Source organism: Sphaerodactylus townsendi, linkage group LG03, assembly GCF_021028975.2.
Source record: "Sphaerodactylus townsendi isolate TG3544 linkage group LG03, MPM_Stown_v2.3, whole genome shotgun sequence".
Lineage (NCBI taxonomy): Eukaryota > Metazoa > Chordata > Lepidosauria > Squamata > Sphaerodactylidae > Sphaerodactylus > Sphaerodactylus townsendi.
In genome coordinates, this window is record NC_059427.1 from 81,615,504 (window position 1) to 81,639,338 (window position 23,835).

General features: G+C 43.8%; 1 protein-coding gene across 1 annotated transcript in view; it reads right to left on the minus strand.

Moving 5' to 3' along the window:
* Positions 1–23,835, minus strand: part of SLC6A7 (solute carrier family 6 member 7) — a 43,273-nt gene that overhangs the window by 13,136 nt on the left and 6,302 nt on the right. Inside the window, exons 2-6 of the mRNA XM_048489970.1 lie at positions 12,707–12,890; positions 7,552–7,683; positions 6,376–6,610; positions 5,133–5,271; positions 3,104–3,238 (exon numbers count right to left, since the gene is read on the minus strand). Of these exons, the coding sequence (XP_048345927.1) occupies positions 3,104–3,238; positions 5,133–5,271; positions 6,376–6,610; positions 7,552–7,683; positions 12,707–12,890 (825 nt within the window). The remainder of the gene's footprint in view (positions 1–3,103; positions 3,239–5,132; positions 5,272–6,375; positions 6,611–7,551; positions 7,684–12,706; positions 12,891–23,835) is intronic.

Here is a 23,835-nt window from a genome sequence, read left to right on the forward strand (position 1 = left end):
AAGCTGGGTCAACATGGGGGAGGAGGGGTGGGGGCGATTTTGGCCCCCCATTGTGCCCAGTGTTATTTGACCCTCCATGTCCCCATGGGCAATACGCCACTGCCCTACCTTGATTCGGCTGATTAGGCCATCTGAATCCATGCCATGATAACACTGAGGCTAGACTACTGTAATGTATGTTACACAGGTCTCTTTTCAAAACAACTCTGGAGATTCCAATTGGTGCAGAATGCAGCAGCTTGGTTATTAACAAGACCTAGTCAGAGCATGGGCTACCCATCAGTTACCAAATTCAATTCAAGTTGTGTATCATGTACTTAAGGCCCTTTGTGGCCTTGAAGCTTCATATCTGCATAACTGACTCTCCACCTATAGTCCCACCATGACAACTTTGCTCATCTAAGCAGAGCCTTCTACAAGATAAGAAACTGCCCAGACACATGCTTTGTCAGCAATAGCCCTCATCCTGTGGACTGACTGCCTGAGGAGGTCATGAAGGTTTCCACTCTCCCGACACTCTCAAAACTATGTAAATCAGAATTGTTCAGGAGAAGATTTTAATAAAGGAAATGGGGCTTCTGCTTAACAGCTTGGCCCAGGAAAATACCTTGAGTCTCTACTGCTGTAATACCCTGGCCTGTGTTTAAACTTTTATGTTTAATATCTATGCTTTGTTCAGATGACAGATCCATTTCAATTTTCTGCAATTCCTAGTCCTATTGCATTACTTGTTGAATGTATCATCCTATTCATTACATAGATTTGTACTGATTGTGTAGGGTACTACTAGTCTTAAGCAAGGCAGATTATAAATAGCACAAACCAGATAAATAGGGTTACGTAAGCAACAGGAAAGGAAGAAGGGGAAGGAAGAGCAGGACAGTGGAAGATAAAATAAAGTCTGAGATCTGGCTATGACATGTTCTGTCTGGTCTTTCACTGACCAGTGGCACTGACAACTCCTAGCTCCTAATGGTGGGCTTCTCTTGCACACTCTGTTCCTAACTTTTCATTTGAAAGGAGAACTGCCAACACATCACACTAGTATTTTCATATTTCCTCCCATGAAATTAAGTGGGTCTGGTTCACTCTTGAAGCGCCCAGTGTGGGAAAAGGATAAAATGAATTGTAACTCTGCCCCCAATAATATCGCAATCCAAAGGCTTTTCTTGTCCTCCCAGTGGCCACTAACTCAAAAAAAGAACAAGAAAAAAAAGAACAGTTCTGTGCTAACACTGCAATCCCAAGCAGAGCCACACTTTCTACAAACATCAATGGCCTCACATGAGTGTAACTCTGCTTAGGATGACGCTGCAAGTCTGGGCTTTCATTTCGGGGCTGTGCATTCATTTTTAAGCTAATGACAAAACGAACCTAATTAATTCCTTTGATTCACTTATGTAATGGAAATTGATGGAAATAACAATGAATGAGCAAATTTAATTTGTTTCACTCATTTCCTGGTATATTGCTTTTGATTGCCCATAAAAGGGAACATTTCTCCCATCTGTTTGAAACTGGCAGAGACCATAACTTCTGAAAGATGTGTACTCCTAAGATGTTCATTCAAATTGGATAAAAAATAAAGGGGTGACAAGCATATGTGTGTTTTGCCTTTAATTGCTATAAAACTGGAACATTTTCTCGTATGATTCTGGAATCTGGAATCAGGATCCCTTGAATGAGTAGTACAGTCCCTATAAATGTCATCCAAATTGGATACAAAACAGAGAAGTTACAGCCAAAAATGCTTCCTGTTAAAATCAAAGGAAAATGAAAGTAATGATGGAAACAAATTGGAATAATAAATTTATTTATTGAAAACTAATGTTACTTTGGAAATAAAACTTTTAAAAATCTACTTTCACATTCCTATTTTGTCCACAACTCAGACAGTTTCCAGCTGTGGAAGCATTTGTGTTCATTGCCATGTTGTTTCATCCAGAACACATGTTACATTAAGCATGCAACTGAAATTTCTGGTAGTAGCCCTATGTATAATTCTCAGGTCTACGATGGCTAGAACAATATATCCATGTCCAGCATCCTAGCATCCCCTAACCAAATTTAGAAAGATCCTCCTAAACCTCTTTGTTTTCACCATGCTGAATAATATGGTATAATGTGCAGACTTGGCTGCTACACTGTTCATTCCAAAATCCTAGTACCAATCCTTGTGGAACCCCATTGCTTCCTTCTCTTTATTCCAAGAACTGCCCTTCTGCTTCTTGACATGTAAACAAAATCCATAACAGGTCCCATCCTCTTATCCCATGACTGCTAAACTTACTCAGGAGTCTTTGGTGAGGTATTTTGCCCAAACCCTTTGAGAAGTCTAAGTACATATTGCCTTTGAGCAATGTAAGTATATGTTGCCTACCTGGTCATTCTCATCCACATGCTCAAAGAATTCTAAAAGACTGGTGAAGTAGGACTTCCTTTTTCAGAAGCAGGCTGATGCTCCCATAGCAGGCTTTGTTCCTTATGTGCTCAATACTAATCTGGAACAGTTTAAACTAGATACTATAGAGCAGTGGTTCTCAACCTTCCTAATGCCGCGACCCTTTAATGCAGTTCCTCGTGTTGTGGTGATCCCCAGCCCTAACATTTATCCATTTTACAGATGGGGAACACTGATGCAGAGAGTCTTAGGCGACCCCTGTGAAAGGGTTGTTCGACCCCCAAAGGGGTCCTGACCCCCAGGTTGAGAACCACTGCTATAGAGGAGAAACTTGTGGATGTTGCTTACGGCAGCAGTCATGGATATAATATAATGTGTAGTTCCAGTGTCAGTGTTGTATATGTTACAACTATCACCTAACAAAAATCCTTGATTTTAAAAAATCAATTTGGGAACTTCATCTACATTTTTTCAGAGTGCTGCTCTTCTGGTAATAACCTCAGTGGGAGCCAATTAAACCTTATTGACCTCTGTGAGCTACAAGCAATCTTGTAACATGAAGCTCTTTCTTTTCTGCATCTGCCAGACCCTGCTGTGCACTTCTGCTCTGAATAAGGTGATCTTTGGTATCTGGCAGTCAAAAGGGCAGAGCTGTGTAATTAAGCTCTGCTCTTGAGTGAAATTACACAATAGAGTTCTCACCTTGGAAGACAGCAGGTGATGGAACTGGGGTGTGAGATAGAATTTAATACCTAACCAGGCTCCTTCTAACGTTACACCACGAATCAGGAGCATGATCAAGATGAGGTAAGGAAATGTGGCGGTGAAATACACAACCTGTAAGAGGAGAAGAGGCACTTGATTAATTTGCAGCACTGAACATCTTTCTCCATGATGCTACACTATCCATGGAACAACAAGCTAAAATTCTCCTTTCCAGAACATCTTATTCTTACGTGAGCAGCTAGTCCAATCTTAGATTGGCAAGGGTAATTGAGTGGATTAGAAACATGACCTCAGAATAAAAACAGGATCAATAAGGAGATATTCTTCTACTGATGTAGAAATCAGGGACATATCTACAGAAAATGGTGTCCAGGGTAAGCAGTAAAATTGTCCCCTCCCCCCCAATCTAACCCTATGAAAGACAGTGAGGGCTAAGAGATTGGAAGAGAGAGAGAGAGAGAGAGAGAGAGAGAGAGAGAGAGAGAGAGAGAGTGTAGTGCTCATTGTCAGTACTAGGTGAGTGCAGAAAACTGCCCTTTTGCCCAAAGCTCCAGAGAGCCTTTGAGTCTCTGAGCCTGGCCTGATTGCCTTCAGGGGCTGCCCCACTGGCACAGAATCTGATGATGGTGGCCCTCCTCCCACTAGGACCAGTAGAGTCCCAGTGGTACAATAAAAACACCAGAAGGGCCCTGCTGGATTAGACCTCAGGTCCATCTAGTCCAGCATTCTGTCCCCACAGTGGCCAACTGGCTGCCTCTAGGAAGCCCACGAGCAGGGAGTCTGTGACAGCCTCCTCGTCCTGCCCATTCTTCCCAGCATATTGCCTGTGTTACTGGGGGTGGGGTATATCTGTCATGACTAGTAGCCAGAGATACACCTGTCCTCAACAAATATACCCACTCCCCCTTTAAATCCTTCTGAGTTGGCAGCCGTACCCATGCCTGCTAGCAGTGAGTTTCCCAGAGTAATTCAATACTGCCTGCAAAAGCCTGGCCTGTGTGCCTGCTGAATCCCACCTGGGTCTAGAATGGGCCTGAAACCCGTATGCAGTCATGACCTGGATGGCTATATAGATTATGCAGAGCACAGCTACTTTGGTCATTGTCATAAATCCATGAAGTACATTGGAGCATGTGGTAAGGTTCATGTGTGCATATCTCCATGAATGCACTTAACGTTTGTGGATCATTTTGGAGTACTGAAACAAATTGTGTACCTCACAAAGCAAATGCTTTTTAAGTAGCACATACAAACTTCTATCTAGTGGATGAAAGATGGATTTGCCTTGTGTTTCTCCTCCCCACAGCCGTCTCTTTCAGCCCTTAGAAAAATGTGGGGGCTGCAAGGAAGTGGAAGGACAAAGCAAAACCACCTCCTTCTTCCTCTTCCTCAAATGCCTTCCCCTGACAGATCACCAAATCCAATCTATAGTCTTGTTCTAATGTACAATAACAGCCCACTCTCAGTTCTAAATGGCAGGCCACAATATGTGCAGTATATCAATAACCACAGGAATCTTGGAATCTAATGGAAAACCTAATGCTTGCCAAAGTAATAGGAAGCACAGCTTTTGTGTTAGAAAAGAATGGTTCTATTCCTCATGACTGTGTGTATCTTCTCCAGAGGAACTTAGAAATCAATTGTGCTGGACTAGGATCTAGAAGACCCAGCGTCAAATATCTCCTCTGCAATAGAAGCTTGTTTCAGTCACCTTGGGCCAGCCTGTTCTACTTCAGGGCTCCTGTGAGGATAAAATGGATAAGAAGGGGACAACATATTTCATTGGGAGAAAAGCGCAGTATAAATGAAGTGACTAAATAATACACAACATGGTTTTAGCTTTTTTGCCCTATCCTGGAATTTGCAGATAGAATTTGAGTATATATTTTCAAAACGGTTCTTATCCTGGTTATTTTATTTAACAGAGAATAAGTGAGTCTAGTATCTGGCTACCAAATTAATACAGCTTTCATCTTACTGGGGTGGGCCATTAATTTGTACCTACCTTGCCAGAAGATTTGACTCCCTTTAAGATGCACAAGTATACAATGACCCAGGCAAGGAAGAGGCAAAGGCACAGATTCCAACGAATTCTCCCAGGATCCCCAATACCCGAGCTCTCTTGGATGTGGAGGACATAACGGCTGGCACAAAAAGAAAAATCCATTAATTTGCAGAAGCGCCACTTCCTGACAATACAAATGAGGGCAGTGACAAAGTGGCACCAAACATTGAGAGCTGTTCTACCACAAGGCATCAATACTGTCAACAGATTGTCACATTTTGCAGTTCTCTGTTTCAAGGAAAGAATAGTTTTCACTGTGTGTACATACTACATGCACGTTTTAGGAAGCTGCTGCCAGTCATATTCCCCAGGTTGTGTGCCTGCAATGAAATGGGTGCGTCCCTAATGATCACATGTATGAATCTACATATAGGGCTGATGGGGTTTTTTTTTCCAGAAATGCTTTTGCCATAGGGAGTTTGTAACATGTATAACAGCTGTACTGGTTGCTTCAGACAATATACATTTCCTTACACATATAGCAAGGATATAACTATTTTTGGCATGTTATATTTACCATAGAAACAAACAAGTGGTTGTGGCTTCCAAATGCACATCTTGAAACAGACACAGGTAAACCTATCACATTTGATGGTGTAAACCAATGTACACAAAAAGATGTAGTAAATTCATCTTGTGAACAAGTAGGCTTTAAACTTTCAGCCCAAAGTAACTGAAAATTCACCAACAATTTTTAATCTTATGATTTCCACAGCAGTAATCAAGCAAAGTACATATTCCTACCTTCACTATGCTGAAAACAATTTTCCATTCTCTCCTGCTGCCTATATTTATAATCCTATTCATTCTGACTCTGCTAATCCATAATTCTCATAATGATAAATGAGGGAAAGAGAAAAACATCCTACACATATAATAATTTGCTAAATAAGAGCAGCAAACCTAAGAATCTGTCATTGGACATTTGGTCCATAGAATGTTTCATTGCTCATAGTACTGTATTACAGAATCATTGGTAATTGTTCTATAAAGCCACCTGTTCTGCCATCTTGTATGCAGTTGTGTATTAAATCTATTATGGGCAACATTAATGTAATCATAGATCAGCCTTCTACAAACTATGCAACTTTTCTTGTTCCCTTCTGTCTGTGTCATTTTGGGCATCTCGAGATGAAACATAAATAAAACATTTTAAAACACTTATATTACCTGGACTTCTTACCTCCAATATTCCTCACTCGGGCTGACAGTATTAGAGATGTTGAGTGGGACAGCACCATTCCCTGTCTGCATGACGTGGTGGTCCAAGCATAGGTCTGTGTTCCACCAGTTGCCACAGTACTGCCAGGGCAAGTTTTTTGTCAATGAGGCAAAGAGGTAGAAGAGAACATAGGCAATGATCATGTTATAGTAAATTGCCACCAAAGAAACAATCAGGATTGTAGCCATGCCAACACCTAAAGAGGAGCAGAAATCATAAAGAGAGATCAAGGGAATGGCAATGTTAGGGATCAGCCAGGGAGCTAGTCCACCAGTCTGTTGCAGGGTTCACAAAAAACATTTCAGTGCCAGCAAATGAGATGCAGCCATAGCTAAATAGGTAAGCATTTCGCCTCTGCAGAAAAACTCACATGAAGATGTTACTGTGGTTCCTTGGGGCCAAACCAGACATGATGGTGTCCATAAGTCTGACCTGTGGGTAACATCACCATTTTAAAGTCTAATGGGGCGGTTTAAAATGCTGCAGAGACCAATCCTGATCAGGTCCACAGTATCCAGAGTATTTGCTGCTTTAACAGTTCTGCCCCTCGTCCCTTTTTAAGTGACAAAAGAGCAGTTTGGGGCGATGAGGCAATTTCAGCACTTGAAAAGTCAGCACTTGAGTTCCTCATCCTGTAATGCTGTGGACCCAATCAGGATCAGGCCCTTGCAACATTGTAAAATCTCCTCATTAGGCATTAGAATGGTGCTGGGTTAGACCTGCGGATGTTGCCATATCTAGGTTGGCCCTCAGTAGTAAGTCACTTTTTTCTCTTAACTATTTTCTTTGAACTCTTCTATTAGCAATATTTCTAGAGTATTTTGTTGATAAGTAATTGAAAGCCCAGGAGCTATGAAAATTTATGCACAATCAATTTAACATTTAAAATACCACAAGGTTTTTTGGTCTTTTAATGGTACTGGAGTAGCTAGGTCTCGCTCTCAGCCCAGTGATCCTGTCTTTACCTTTAAACACTCTGAAATAGCAAGAGAGGATCCAGCCTCACTGCTCTCACCTCGATCTCTTCATATGATCTATTGCATTTGCTTTGGTGATACATGCCTTTGCATGGGTGATCCTGATTTTCTGCACTGCACAGAGGAAGATGTTGAGGAAAAAGAACTCTGCATTACACACCTTTAAACAGTGGGCTTATTTTCCAAACAGCAAGAGGCCCCAGGCTTGAGAACTGGCCCAGTGACAGCTCCATGAAGAAGATGGGAATACCACATATTGCCAGCATGATGAAATACGGAACAAGGAATGCTCCTGTAGGGAAAATAAAATTACCCAAAGTACAGTGGTTGAGCAGGTCTCCAGCAAGCACACTTTTAAAATATATAAATAATGGGCATTATTAGGAAATCTGGGAACACACCTAGCAAATTAACACACTGAATGGTCATGAGCAGGATATTAAGCAGAGTAGCTTCTATTAACCATTCTTGCTTATTCCTGTTATGGGAATCTTCCCCACCTTCTGTAGTGAGAAAAATCTGGGCAGGGTTAAGGTGGGGTGCAGACAAAAATTTCAGGTTAGAAGAGTGGTAGAAGATGTGCTGTTTTGCTGTTTGCTTTGTCGGTGGTTTTAAACATGCATACCTTTGGGTTGTAACTTAGCAATTCTACTTTACCGCAATATCATCAGGGTACTTCATATACACTTCCACATTGTTACATTCTTGACATGTGGGAACTGTTATTACTCTTGACAGACTGGGACTGAGGCCATAACGACACAACACACTTTTCCAGGCATATTCATCTGGGCGTTTTATGTTTCTCACAGGGTTGTCCAATCTAACATGGGAAATTCCTGAACATCTAGGCCAATAACTCAAGAAGACAAAGTTTGGGGAGGGAGTTCAGCATACTGTAATGTGTTCTATGCAGGGTTGCCCTTGAAGACGGTCTGGAAGCTGGACTAGATGCCTCACGCAGCAGCTAGATTATTAATTGGCACGTCTGGCTGGGCGCACATCATGATGGTCTTTAAGCAACAGCACTGACTCCCAATTCGCTCCTGGGCCCAAACCAAAGTATTATTTTTATTGTTGTTTTAATTGTTATATTTTATTCATGATGTTTTATTGTGGTTTTCATTGTTTTCAACCTGTGTAAACCACCTAGAGACATGGGTATGAGGAGGGGTATACATTTAGATAGATAGATAGATAGATAGATAGATAGATAGATAGATAGATAGATAGATAGATAGATAGATAGATAGATAGATAGATAGATAGATAGATAGATAGATAGATAGATAGATAGATAGATAGATAGATAGATAGATAGATAGATACCACCCTATATTGATAACCCAGGCTCCACCCTGATATTGATAACCCTGCTGGATGTACAAAGGCTGTATTCAGCTTAGGACCATGGCAGGGGCAGAGCGAGGGGAAACTGCATCTGGGGCGTGCGCATGCCCTGTGCCCCTGCTGTGGCGCCACCCATTCCTGACCTGGAAAGCCCCCACCACACCCCTCCACAGCCCGGCCATGCCTCCACTGCGGCTCCACCACTGGACCATGGGACGTGGGCAGTAGTGGGATCCAAAAATTTTAGTAACAGGTTCCCATGGTGGTGGGATTTAAACTGTGGTGTAGCGCCAATGGGGCTGGGCGGGGCATGATGGGGCGGGGCATTCCTGGGCGGGGCTGTGGCAAGGACGCAGCCGCTGCGCCGGTCCTTGGGCGGGAAACGAATACACATAGGTGCAGGCTGCCACGCACGCCGGTGCACCTCCTGCTAGACTGCTTCAAGTTCTGCGCACTACTGCTGAGAGGAGGGGCGTAACTAAGGCAAAAATCACGTTGCAAAATCACCAATTAGTAACCCCCTCTCGGCACACACAAATAATTAGTAACCTACTCTCGGGAACCTGTGAGAACCTGCTGGATCCCACCTCTGGACGTGGGGAAAGGGAGCTTAAACCTTCCTCTCTATGCCATTTGCCCAATCTGAATATCCTGCTTCTGTTTCTTGCTGTCCCTCAGATCAGCAGTGGGAAATAAAATAAAATAAAATAAAAAAGGTGGCATTGGGCTGAAAGTGTGATGTCATTCCAGGGAAAACTTGTACCTTTCTAAGAATCACTAGGGGGGAAAGGCATCTATAGTGGTGCTGTAGGAGTTTTTCCTGTCTCTACGGGTCTTTGTCATAGAGAGTAGGGAAAACTTTCAGTGTCACTCAGAGGTGACATCATATCCTCTTCAAACTTCCCCCTTTTCAAACTCCACCCCTCCAAGAAGAGCAGGAGCTGAGCCAGTGTCTCCAATGTCTTTACTCAGCCATCAACCAGGCTGGGACACCATCTATGAATGCCTGGAGCCCCCCTAACATTTGCCTATGCAGTATTGAGAACTCTATGCAGGTGGCAGACTTCCTTCCCTTCACATGTCATGGTCCCAATCTGATTCAGTCCCACCTAGGAGACGTTTAACTTCCAGACCATATCTGTTCATCAGACATAGTGACAAACCTGGGGAAAGCATATAATATAGTCAGGCCCTAGGACATAGAACAGCTACAAGGTCTTATCCCCGTAGCACCTATGTATTTTAACTGTACATCAAGATCTCAGTGTGAAAACTGACTCTTCTACATGACTTGAAAAGATCAGCTGGAATGCTTATGATTCAGTCATAACACAATCAGTCCCAAATTAGCACCCTACCTTGTCTCAGTAACCAAAATGCCTATATTTCCCCCATTCTTAAATGTACCTTTCTTGCAGATGCTAAGCACTTCTCATGTTTTTTCATTTAAAAAGTTTTCATTTCCATTTCAGTGCAATCCTAAACAGAGTTAGACCTTTTTATGTCTATTGACGTTAACAGGTTTAGACAGGTGTGGCTGTGTTTAGAGTTGCACTGTCAGCTACCTTGTCAGAGAATAACAACACATGTAATTTCTTTTTTTTTAAGTTGTCAAAACAAATTTATAGGACAAGAAAATTCAGTGAAGCAAAGTAGAATTATTTCTCTTAATTCTCTCAGTATCCTGGGCTGATAACCAACTAAATGATGAAACTCTGAAATTCTTTTTTTCTCCCATCAGAGAAGACAATGTCTTCAGAATTGAAGAGCCCTTCAATTCTGCAAGCTGAATTCTGCAAGCTGAATTCTACAGAAATCCTGCAAGTTGCACCTGATTCAGAAAGATGTACGCCTCCTACTGCTGCATCAGCATTGCTTTCCAAAACACACAAGGCATTTGGAAGCAATATCCAACATCAAACGAGAGTCTGTTTAAGAGTAAATAATTCATACAGATTGCTGGTTAATTGTACGGCAAGTAGGAGCTCTCTTTTCCATTTTGCATTCGTTACCCAACAAATTTGTGTGAAATTGCCAATTTATCTTGTCATTTCAAAATTAGCAGAGAAAAATTCTTCTCTCCTTACTTGGAATGAACAGAATCCATGAATACTATGCAGGTAGCAATTGGGTGTTCAGGGAAAGTCGATTGAAAAAGAGTGAGGCCCGAGAATTACCTTGGCCACTGTTGCCACCTGGGAGCAGGCAGGGACAGGGGTGGGCTTGGCACCGCGTCCAGCCCAACAGGCGGGGCCATTCTGCAGCCGGCACGAGCATGTGATGGAAAAGTGGAGGGGGCAGGGCTGTGGCCTTATAAGGGCAGGCCGGGCCTTCCCATGCCTCTCTTCCGCTTGAGCTATGTCAGCGTCTTTTGTATTTCCCTCCTGTCACCTGACACCTGTTTATCAGGCCACGTGAAGCAGCGGGAAAGCAGCCATTTAACTTAATGTCTCTAGGCAATGGAAGGAGGCCTGAACCGAGCAAGATAGCAGTAGACTTCCAGCAGCGAATGTTTGGGAATTGGTGGATTGCACTCGGCGGATTGCAGTGCAACCTCAAGCGGCACGTGAGGGAGGACAAGGGGCATGCTGCCGTAGGTCCAGTGGTAACAGGGACCTCCTATTTCTTTTTGGAGCTCAGGCGGGAGATGCCAGGGAAAAGTGCCAGGGAGCCCCAGTGGGGGGAAGGAGCGGCAATGGCAGGAGGGAACAGCATGGAAATTAGGGCCACCCAGGTGAATGTCTCTCCAGGCTGCAGGCAGCACCAGGCACCTTAAGAGCAGGGGCAAGCAGCAACACCAAGGATGGCAGAAGCACAGCTGACCGAATGAGGGCTGTGCCGCATGTAGTCTCGGGGCTCCCTCTACCATCTAGAGAGGGTGGGGGAGCCCACCCAGCTCGAAGCAGGACCAAGCCTGTGACATCCAAGGGATGCTCTGCACAGACCCCCACAGTGTGAGCCCCCGGCGGGAAGAAGAGGGCCTCCCTGGGTCAGGGGGAGGGGCATCAGCCAAGTTTTCCAGGGCCTCAAGGCCCCAGCAGCACCCCCGTGAGTGGCCACCAGTCAGAGATCTTCAGGGATGGGATCAGTCTCCAACCATCAGCCAGCTCCAAGATGCTTGGCCCCTTGGTGCCTGGTGTCCAGTTACAGGGGAGGCCCCCAGAAACCAAGCTAACAGTTGGGGGCCTTTCCAGCAGCATCTGCAGGGAACAAGAGCAACAGGCCCCACCTCAAGCACTCACTGGGAGGTGGGCTTTGGGGCCCCCTGGCAACAGGGCAAGCTGAAGGGCAAATGGATGTGTCAGCATGCCTGGGCCAACCACTACCTGGCATGCCCAGCTCACACACCAACATGTAGGGGATGAGCAGCCAGGGAGGGTTCCAATACTCACTCCCCTCCTGGAAGAGGGCTCACATCTGGAGCCACCTCTAAGCACCATGGGGCAAGTTGACCTGTTTCTTCACGCTCCTCATAGCTTAGATACCTCCTCAACATCATGCCTATCCCTGAACTCCATTCAACTCCATTCCAACTCCATTCTCTTTCCCATTTGATTGTTAGAGACGCATAAAATGTGGATAAAATATGTGACACCGACTCCCTGAGCTATATAATTGCAGAAAGTATGTTGATTTGTATTTCTCTTTGGGCAGTTTCACATCAGCAGTGAGCAAATCCACATCGATCCTGAGAAAGTCTACATACCAGTTTGGAGCTCCAAGCCAAAGCTGAGGCAGGCAAACAGATAGTATTTTTGCTGATGCTGGCACTACTTGCGGGCAAAATAGTATTGACCTATCAACTCTCATTTCTGGTGCTTGTCACTCTTCTCCATGCCATATTGAAGATGCAGCAGTGAAAAAGGTCTATTTGCTCACTTCATTTGCCAGTTTTCAGCATGGATACAAAGCCCTCACAGGCCTTAACTCAAGCAACTGAGAAAATAGCAAATTTTTGTTCTTACCTCCCCCATTTGTGTAGGCTCGATATGGAAACCTCCAGACATTTCCCAGTCCCACACAGTATCCGATACAAGACAAAAGGAAATCCAGTTTGCCCGTCCAATTCCCTCTGTCTTCAGGATGCTCCATTTCCAAATCCCCATCTCCATGATCACTTGGAGTCATTAATAAGTCTGGAATTATTGGCTGATAGAGGAAGAGAAAAAGTGGAAGGAGCAAATTAAAAGCAAATAGGGGAAAAAGGAGAAAGCAATGCAAGGAAAAATTAGGAGAAGAGTTACAGAAGTAGGAAAGAATAATTAGGAGATTCTGGGAATCAGCTGTACAAGATCAGCACTTACCCCACTGAGTCACAATTACAGTTTGCTCTAGGGTGGGTTGACAAATATATGTATAGCATGAAGAGGTCATTTTCATGTTTTGAATCCAAACTGAACAGTGTATTGTCAAAGGCTTTGATGGCCAGCAACAACTAGCTGTTGTGAATTTTCTGGGCTGTGGCTTGGTAGTTTTTGCTCCTAATATTTTGCCTGCATCTGTCCATCCTCCCTGGGCTCCACCATCAAGATCTCCAAAACCAGTTCTGGAAACCCCATGCTTTCTAGAAAAAAACTGTACGAAGACTTCCAATTGGCATGACAGCAGTTTGAGGACAGTAATGGTAAACAAAAGAAAGTAGTGCAAGGGCAAAAGTTAAACTAACCCTCTCCCCCAATACTGGTCTCCCCTTTCCATTCACATATTCCAACAGATTACAGCTCACACATTCTCTCCATAGGAATGGAAAAGTTTCTTGCCTTCTCCAAGCACAAGCCTCCTTTGTTTGCTTTCAGGGCTAATTTAAGAATCTCTAAACTTGCAAAGGTACTCTCTGGAAAACCCTGCCCTGAAAATACTTCTCCTTTGACATAGCCTCTTTTGGCACTCACGTACACCTTAGTCTGCATGAGTTGCCAGTGCTTAACTTCTATAAAGGAACCTGTCTGGAAATCACATACACTGACCTGGAGGCCTTTTCTTAAAATCCTTAATATGAGAGGACAGGATGCATCTACTCAGTGGTAACTGTAAGGTATGATGTAGCTGGTTGGGGCATGTTCATTTTTCTGTACTTTTATGTGGATTCTAACCTGAGCTCCAATGAGTTCTGGTTCAAATTAAGCTCTGGCCCTTTTTCTCTAGAAACTGCTTTTTGCTACCACAGCAGGCTTCACTTATATAGTGTCAATGCTCCTCTCTTTCAGTTTCCATGGAGACAAAGGGACTGTTCTGTTGAAGAAAGCATGTGTGAGGAAACTGATCTAATGATTAAGCGCAGATTTTTATGCCATATGTTACATGTTCTTTTGTTTGCATGTCCACATTTCTGCACACAGACACTGGTCTGCATGCACATATACAAAATAAAAAAGTGTCATTTGGACAATATCTTTTGATCACATTCTCATATGTCTTATAGCTGTCTATTATATTGAGGGACCTGCTGCTTGTGGAAGTAGATATATACATTGCATACACATTACACTTATGAAATTGTGTGTGTGTGTGTGTGTGTGTGTGTATCCTTCCACAAGCAGCAGGTCCCTCAATATAACAGACAGCTATAAGACATATGAGAATGTGATCAAAATATATTGTTCAATATATGAGGCATAATCAAACTGTGCATTTACAGAACATAACTCGCAATCTAAAAAAATGTTACACGTGCAGACAAATACATCAAAAAATCCACACTCATCATGCACAACTCAATGTGCTGAAGAGAATTTAGCATTAATGTATGGAAACAGGCAGCAGTTATAAGAACAGAACAATGCTAATATTTTTGTAAACAAAGTCAACCTGTCCAAAGCTACTGGGAAAGCGCCACTGATATTTCCACATTACCCTTCTAACTATCATTACAACAGAAGGTCCTAATTAAAATATTCAGAAACAGGAAATTAGATGTCTTGACTTATCAGTCTGTCTTTACTGCCAAAATACAATACCAAGAAGGTCAACAAACCCATGATAGAATAATTTAATTAAACCATTAAATTATGCTCTGAGATGTGTTCATGTGGATGACTTACACAAGAACACGCATCTAAATGTTTTCAATCCAAATACCTAGAGAATCAAACTGTTATTAGCAATAACTAGTGACATTTTTACAAAGGAACAATCTAGTACCTACCCCAACTAGTACCCACCTACCCCAACTAGTACCAACTGATCTAGTACCTATCCTCAAGATATTGTGCTTATTCAAACTGAATTCTTCACACAGGGTTAACCTTATAGATTATTTAAAAGCAAGTTAGAATAGGAAAGGAATACACATGACTACTTCTATTTTAATCAACATTCCAATGAATCTGAATCTTCAGCTCAAAAGGATGCAAACTAATGTGTCCCAGTTGTGGAGATACCTCAGCGGCTGCTATAGCCATTGCTCCCTAATTATTCATAATGGGTAATTCAAGCAGTGGATTATTTTGACCATTCAAATGGCCCATTCAAACCCAACTGCATGACTGGAAAAGCTGTGAAATTGGTTTCTCTTCAGGAAAGTCACATTAGGTAGACCAAAGTGTTTTCCCCACGGCTAATAATCCTGGGATAGACCTGGGATCATATATCCCAGGGTGTTTTTATCCCAGTTTCTTCCTTCGCATGGCTTCCTCCGGGCAGTAAGGGGAGATCCATCTAGCAGCCAGCATCTGAATGGTTCCTATCAACTTGCTACTCCAATTCTGCCAGCATCAGGCTCAGAGAATGGTGTGTGTTGGGTTCAGCAGGTGTAGGGCCCAGCAACAGGATCTGCCCCCATGCTGCGCTTTAGCTTCCTATGCCAATAATCAATTAAACTAGACCACAAGAACATTGTGCAGCGTGTTTATACATGGACCAGTAAACCCTGTCCTTACCTTAGCCAGCGAATGTTACATCAACTTTTAAAAAGGGTCCAGAGGGGAAACAGTAAATTACAGGCTTTGGGTGCTGTGTGGTTTCCGGGCTGTATGGCCGTGTTCTAGCAGCATTCTCTCCTGACGTTTCGCCTGCATCTGTGGCTGGCATCTTCAGAGGATCTCTGAAGATGCCAGCCACAAATAAGCATCAGAGAGAATATACTTCGTAACCAGCGGGCTCAACAAACTATTCCGGCCGTGAAAGCCTTCGACAGTAAATTACAGGTTTGTTAGCCAAATGTCCCTGGCAAATTAGTAGAAACTAGAGGCGTAGCTGGGCCAAACTGCGTCCGGTGCGCAGTGTGTTTTTTTGCCCCCCATGGCCCCCCGCGGTGCCCCCGCCCCCCGGTGCCCCTCGCAGCACATACACTCCTGTGGCACACACACCCTGCTCCCCTTCCCACACTTACCTACGTTCCTTTTCTATTTTTAGTACTTTTTGAGGCTGAAAAAAAGAGGCCTCTTCACAGTTCAGGGAAAAAACTGCCTGATGAACTATACTTCCCAGGAGACCTTGTAAGCCCCAAGACTCGCAGGGGGGCTGCGAGGGGAGCGGGGGAAAGGGGGAGGGGACAGGTGCGATTTCCCGCCCCCTCAGGCGTGCGCCTGGTGCACGATGCACACCCTGTCCCCTTGGCACTCCGCCACTGGTAGAAACTGTAAATTATAGATAAAATTATTAGGCACGTATTGGAATAAGGCCTTCTGAGTTAAAATCAGCTTAGCTTACACAAAAGGAAGTCCTGCCTCATTAACCTTTTGGAGGTTACAGATAGCAAACAAATGTGTGGACATGGCGACCTGGCTTTTGACAAGGTACTTCAGCAAAGACTATAGAGTAAGCTCAGATAAGAGGACTGGGTCCTTTTATTGGTAAAAAAAACATTTTGAACAAGAGGCAACAAAGAGTAGAATAAATGGACAATAATGGAGGAAAAATAAGTAGTGGGATCCCACAAGGATTGGTACTGGGGCAGTGCTATTTAATTAGTTCATAAATTATCTGAAACTTGGGGTGAGCAGTGTAGTGGTCAAAGTATGCGGTCTGAACTTGCTCAGAGCGAAAGGGAGTGGAAACGGAAAGGGAAGGTGATCTTGGAGTGAATAGCTCAATGATCGTGTCAACCCAGTTTGTTGCAGCCGTTAAAAAAAGGAAACTATGCTGCAGCCTCCAAACAACTTTCAAGCATAGACCCAAATATAGCACACTGCAACATTCTGATCTAAATGTAACCAGGGCATAGATCCCTGTAGCTCAATCAGACTGGGCCTGGTGCAGCTGGCACAGCAGCTGAAGCTGGGCAGAAGTATTCTGAACAACAGCAGCCACCTGATTTTCTAAGGTGGTTGCTGTGTCAAACACCACACCCAAGCTGTATATCTGATTTTTCAAGTGCAGTATAATCCAATCCAAGGCAAGGGAGATCTCAAGTCCTTGGTCTACTGTTCAATCAATCAGGAGACCCCTGTCAATATCAGGACAATATTTCACCTTGTTTACCCTCATCCAGCCCACTGTTGACTCCAGGCACTGGTTTACAACATCAACAACTTTCTCAGAATTGGGTGGAAAAGGTAGAGATGGATTTGATCTGCACAGTGGTCACAATGCTGCCCAGGTCTCCTGATGACCTCTCCCAGGGGCTTCATGTAGATACTGAATATCATGAGGGATAAGTTCAAACACTGTGGAACCTGACAGGCCAGGGGGCAGAATAGGAATCTCCCAGCACTATCTTCTAGGACCGGCCTCCTACATAGGAATTGAACCATGTAATACGGCATCCCATAGTCCCAGGTGGCCTAGTAGGATGGTATCAGAGGCTGCAGGAGAATTAGTAGGGTCAAACTCTATTGTCTAGTTCTTTGGTTAGTCAAGGTGACCAAAGAACCAGTGTGGTGAAGTGGTTAAGAGCAGGTGAACTCTAATCTGGAGAGCTGGGTTTGATTCCCCACTCCTCCACATGAGCAGTGGAGTCTTATCTGGTGAACCAGAGTTGTTTCCCCACTCCTACAATCCTGCTGAGTGACCTTCAGCTAGTCACAATTCTCTGTGAACTCTCTCAGTCCCATCTACCTCACAAGGTGTCTGTTGTGAGGAGAGGAAGGAGAAGGAGTTTGTAAGCCTTTTTGAGTCTCCTTGCAGGAGAGAAAGGGCGGGTATAAATCCAAACTTCCCCTTTTTCTCCTCCTCAGTCTAGGTTCTAAATCCTGACATAAATCCACATTAAAATCAGTCGCTTCCAAGAGTCCCTGGAGCTGGGAAGTAGCCTAGTCCAAGAATGAAAAATTGGAGACTGGCCATTGGTTTTCCTACATGGTAGGGCTCAGGAAGCATCCCCCCCCCCCCCTGAAAAGGTCCAATCACTGCCTTCTTGAGGACAGGCAGCACAACTCCTGTTCCCAAGGAAGCATTTACAACTCCCCTTATCTATTTAATCAGTCCCCTTCTGGCAGCTTTTATTAGGAAGTAAGGGCAAGGGTCAAAGACACAGGTAATAGGCCTCACCTCTTCAAGGATCCTCTCCAGATCTTTGTGTGCCACAAGCTGAAAGGTATCCACACAAATGAGACAAGAAGATGCCAAAGGAAACATCATGTCAGTTTCTAAACCAGAATGGATCTGGGTAATTTTCTCTGCAAAGTAATTAGCAAATTGGTCACAGCAGACCTTCGTGGGGTTAGAGCCGAATTTCTTGGGGCTATCAGGTAAAAGTTCCCAAACCAACCAGAATCACTGCACTGGATAATATATGCAGATAATAATGTTGACAGATAAATATTACCTTTTCACTGCCATCATCATCAGGAAATAGGCTCTAATATGGGTTTTGTGCCTTGTTCAGTCAGCCACACTTTAATTTTTCCCTCCAGTGATGCTGTAGCCGTTGTCCCCCTTCCATTGCTATCATTTCTTAGGAAGAATATCTGGTTCTGTTTCAGGGTGAGTATGCTTAGAGGCGTTTTTGTTAACAGCCTGGACAATTTCTGAATTCCAGATAGGGTTGCCAGCCTCCAGATGGTGGCTGGAGATTTCCCAAGATTACAGCGAATCTCCAGGTGACAGAGATCAGTCTACCTGGAGAAAATGGCTGCTTTAGAAAGCATATTCTATGGCATTATACCCCACTGAAGTCTCTGCCCTCCAGAAACACTGCCTTCCTCAGGCTCCAACCCCCAAACTTCCACGTATTTTCCAACACAGAGCTGGCAACCGGTCAGCAGTCAGGGTCTCAATATAATTATTCCCTATTAATTGTTTCTTGGGTGTGTTTTGTTCATGTTCATGTTGTATTCTATTGATATAGCATCCACCCAAAAATAATGTTGAAAAATGTGAAAAAATGTTGTGAAAATAAAAGGGTTGGATCCACTGCAGCATTTCTGCAGACAGAATTTCCATTTACATAATATGATTTTCTTACCTCTCCCCTCCTGGGGGGATCCTGAGCTGTGGAGGAAGGCGGGCAGAGTCATGCCCCACAGGCAGCAATCCTTAGAAATGTAAAAGGCTCAGAAGTTCAATTTACACATAAAAATTGAGATTTTTGAGTTAAACCAGCAGGGACAGAGTAATTTGATATCCTCCCTAAAAGAAAGCAGGGAGTGGAGTGTTTGCAGTTATGGAGTGTTTTAACCCTGCCTATTCTTGTGCTTTACTTTACTGTGTTTGATTCCTGATTGGCATTGAAAGTGGACTAGAGGAAAAATACTTCAACATTAAAGTGCAGAAGGGCTTAGCTTCCCACACCTACATACTCCCATTTTTCCTTTTTAAAAAAATAGACCCTTCCATCTCTGTTGCCTTTGCAAGATTGGGTGGACATGTGTAAATACATCACAATCCTCTTTCTATTTTCTGTTGTTTGTTACTATTTCCTGCTTTGTTGAGGCACCAGCCACCTCCCTAAGCCTGCTATTCTAGTGATTGTTTAAATTCCCTCCAATGAGGCAGGGATGTAGGTATAGATTTTTTATGGGGGGATTCGGGGGTGGGGCCACACCCCACCCGCCCCTAGGGCATGGCCATGCCTTCCCAAGCCCCGCCCCCGGCCTAGCGCTTATAAAAGCAGCTCTCCAAGGCAGACTTCCCCGCCCTGCCCTCCCCTGCCCACCACCAGCTGGGCTCCAAGCCGGCAGCTGGCAGCTCCTTCTGCCCTCCCCTCTGGGCAGAGGCATAGAGGGAAAATAGAACATGGAGCAAAATCTGAGTTTTGCGTCCCGTTCCCCCACACCCTGCCCCAGGCAGCCGCTGTGATGCTGGAATCCACCCCCAAACAGCATCACTTTCAATGGTGTTTAAACTAGAGAGCCCAAATTCTCCTTTTAAATCCACCTTAAAGGGAGAATCTGGGGTCCCCAGTTAAACAACATTAAAACAACAAAAATCGTTAAGCTAGCAACACCAAACTTTTAGGGTATCTTTAGGCTACTCTCCTAATGATACCACCCAGGTTTGGTGAAGTTTGGTTCATGGGGTCCAAAGTTATGGACCCTCAAAGGTGTGGCCCCATCTCCTATTAGTTCCCATTGGAAATAGTGGGGGATGGGGGCACCCCATTTGAGAGTCCATAGCTTTGGACCCCCTGGACCAAACTTCACAAAACCTGGCTGGTATCAGTAAGAGACTCTCCTAATGATACCACCCAGGTTTGGTGAAGTTTGGTTCAGAGTGTCCAAAGTTATGGACCCTCAAATGTGTAGCCCCCATCTTCTATTAGCTCCCATTGGAAACAATGGAGGATGGGGGCACCCCCTTTGGGAGCCCATAACTTTGGACCCCCTGAACCAAACCTCACCAAACCTGGGTAGTATCATCAGGAGAGTCCCCCAAACAAGTGTGGTACTGCTAGCCCAGGGGTAGGGAACCTATGGCTCTCCAGATATTCAGGAACTACAATTCCCATCAGCCCCTACCAGCATGGCCAATTGGCCAATTGGCCAATTGGCCATGCTGGTAGGGGCTGATGGGAATTGTAGTTCCTGAACATCTGGAGAGCCGCAGGTTCCCTACCCCTGTGCTAGCCTAAACAATGCGCTCCCTGCAGGCCAAAAACCGAAAAACACTAAAATGTTTTAAAAATCCACAAACGGGTGGGCGGAGCTTCAGACATGAATGCGGGGGGGGGGGTGTTGAACCCGAGAACCCCTCCTTACCTACGTCCTCGCAATGAGGGGATGTTTCCTACTACCTGCCTGAAGTTTAGGAGGGAGGATATCTTGAGTGAGGAATGCAGCCCGTCACTGTAATTCAATGGTGGGGAAGAACTTTTTTTCCCATAAAAAAAAATGAAATCAAAAAGTGAATACAGCAAAAAAGAAATATGCTGACAAATATAATAATAAATATAAAGCAAAGGGATAAATTCTCTAGCAACAAAATATATGGAAAAAACAATACATGCAAAAAACAAATATCTAAGCCATCCAAAGTTCAGTTAGTGTAGAGGCAATAATTCAGTGTCCTGTATAAGGTTCCTCAAATGCATAACATCCTTTATTCAGTGGCTGGCATCTGAGAACATAAGAACCCCACTGAATGAAACCAAAGGTCCATCTCATCCGGCATTTTGTTCCCCTGTGTCCAAACTGGTGCCCTGAAAATCCCACAGAAGCAAAATAGCGGCTCCAGCTTTCTTCTGATTTTGCACATGCCCACCAACCCCAGCAAGTTGCAACCACAAGAATACTGCATCTGAAAGGGATAAAGACTCTACCTTTTCTCCAATAGCCCAGTTGAATAATATCAGTTGACTGAAGGCAGCAGCAACACTTGGCCAGAGTCCTTTGAGGATAGTAGGCAATAGCAGGCAACCTCCTGGTCTAGGGATGGGTCCAACTAGCTAACACCTTCTGTGCCCACCTCACAGTTTCAATACGCTGAGCAGCAATGCTGTGTACCTGTTCATTACAGTACCAACAGTTAGAGCATGGCTGCTGTCAGTCACTAGGGGTGGGACTTGAAAGAGCAATAGCTGATAACTTCACTATATCAAGGCCCCAAAGAATTACCAGATCTAAGCTCTGGCCTGTCCCAGGACCATCTTGCCTTCGAAGGGAATCTAGTGAACTTCAGGCCAAGCAGAATGACCTCGTATCGTACGGTCCTGTTTGTCATGCATGTAAGAGGTTGTTTACCTGTCCTCAGAACAACTTTTATACCATGAGATTTTAGATAGGAACCCAGTTCAGTTGCTACAATTTTTGTGATCTAATCTAGCATAAATGGGAGAATTTACTACACATTCCCAAACATCTGCACTGAAGCTAGAAAATACACGTTGCCCTATTTACACAGTATGGTGACCATGCATATTAAGAGGAATGTGCATAGCCTGATCTCCCTGTATACATGGCTGGATTAGCAAAATTATAACAACTGGAGTTGCTAACTGGCCTGGAGCAAAAGTGTCCCATCTCTCTTTAACAGAGGCTTATTGGAATGTTATTTACCAGGTGATGTTATTTACCTCTAAACCATGAAAAGCTTCAGCTGTCCATTTCTACACATTATGTCTGTTAAAGATATAGGACATTTTTTGGCACATCGTTGGCAACAGGAGCAGCAGTGGCATAGGAGGTTAAGAGCTCGTGTATCTAATCTGGAGGAACCAGGTTTGATTCCCAGCTCTGCCGCCTGAGCTGTGAAGGCTTATCTGGGGAATTCAGATTAGCCTGTACACTCCCACACACACCAGCTGGGTGACCTTGTGCAAGTCACAGCTTCTCGGAGCTCTTTCAGCCCCACCTACCTCACAGGGTGTTTGTTGTGAGGGGGGAAGGGCAAGGAGATTGTAAACCCCTTTGAGTCTCCTGCAGGAGAGAAAGGGGGGATATAAATCCAAACTCTTCTTCTTCTAATAATAATAATAACAACTGAACCAAGCTGTACTGGCTAAGGTAGTGTGTTTGTGAATGTAACACAGTCAGAGAGACAGGTGTACATACATACATTTAAGCTATATAGATACTAGTTGCTTCATAAAAGAAATGAAGAAAACTCCACTTCTCAAAAAACTTCTGTGATAAAAAGGGACGCTTTGATTTAAATTAAAGAATCCTTTTATCTATATAAGTGCCTGGTTTTGAAACATAATAAAAATAATTTCTCTTGAATCCTATTTGAAGTATTTATTATGGTTCAAATTATTTACTTTTGATCTCAGCCTCCCCACCCACTCTCCCCTCTTTCTGTTCTTTAACCAGCCGTCACTTATGAGAACATTCTGTGTAAGTGAACACTGCGGCTATTTCCTTATCAGTCCCACTATTTCAGGGCTATTTCATGCAGCTCCAAACCAGGCTTCTTTTTCAGCCCCCTGCCTAAAGGGAATGTGGGGAGTGAGGGATACAAAATCAATCGATCGATCAATCAATCGATAGATCAATCAGGTGTATATATGGGGAGGGGTCTTTTAGACTAGAAACTATTGTGAGTCACTGGCATAACAAGCTATGTGAGAATACTCAGACTTCTCCTAGCCATGTATACATTTGGGCCTCTGGTGATTCATTCACATGATGAGTCCACTATGTACACATGGAACCAAGCTTGGAAAAAATGGCTGCTTGTAGACCATTTTATTCAAGGTTCTCTATTATTCACTCCTGACCTCGTAAGCTAAGAACCAGGACTTTTTTTTTTTGCTTGAAAGGTGAGCAACCAGCCTACTCCATCAGTGAGCAATCTGCCCACTCTATGCACACTTTTTAGCAGGATTTCTAGATCTGAGACTGTAAATCCCTTGGGAATACCAGCCATGCAAACTGCAACACAATCCTAAATAGAGTTGCACTGTTCTAAATCCATTTAAGTCAATGGGCTCTGTTTAGGATTATACTGTTTGTCATCTAATAATCCCACAATCTCCTGACTATACCACAGGCTATTCAGCCTATGCTATTGATTAATGTGATTGTCCATAAAGATTCTTTTTATCCCCCACTTAATTCTCATAATCTTTGCTTTGAGTTTTTCATAGAGACGAGCTTCTGGCTCTGAAAAAAAGAAAGAATAATCCACTTCCCTGTATGCGAATAAAGGCCATCGTTGTTGTTGTTATAATCCACTTCCCATGGCTTAGAATAGCAACCTAGTGTGAGAAGTTTTTCACCCCAGACTATAAACATTATGCACATGCTTTCTCTTCCTTTCCTAACCCTGCTGAGAGGCA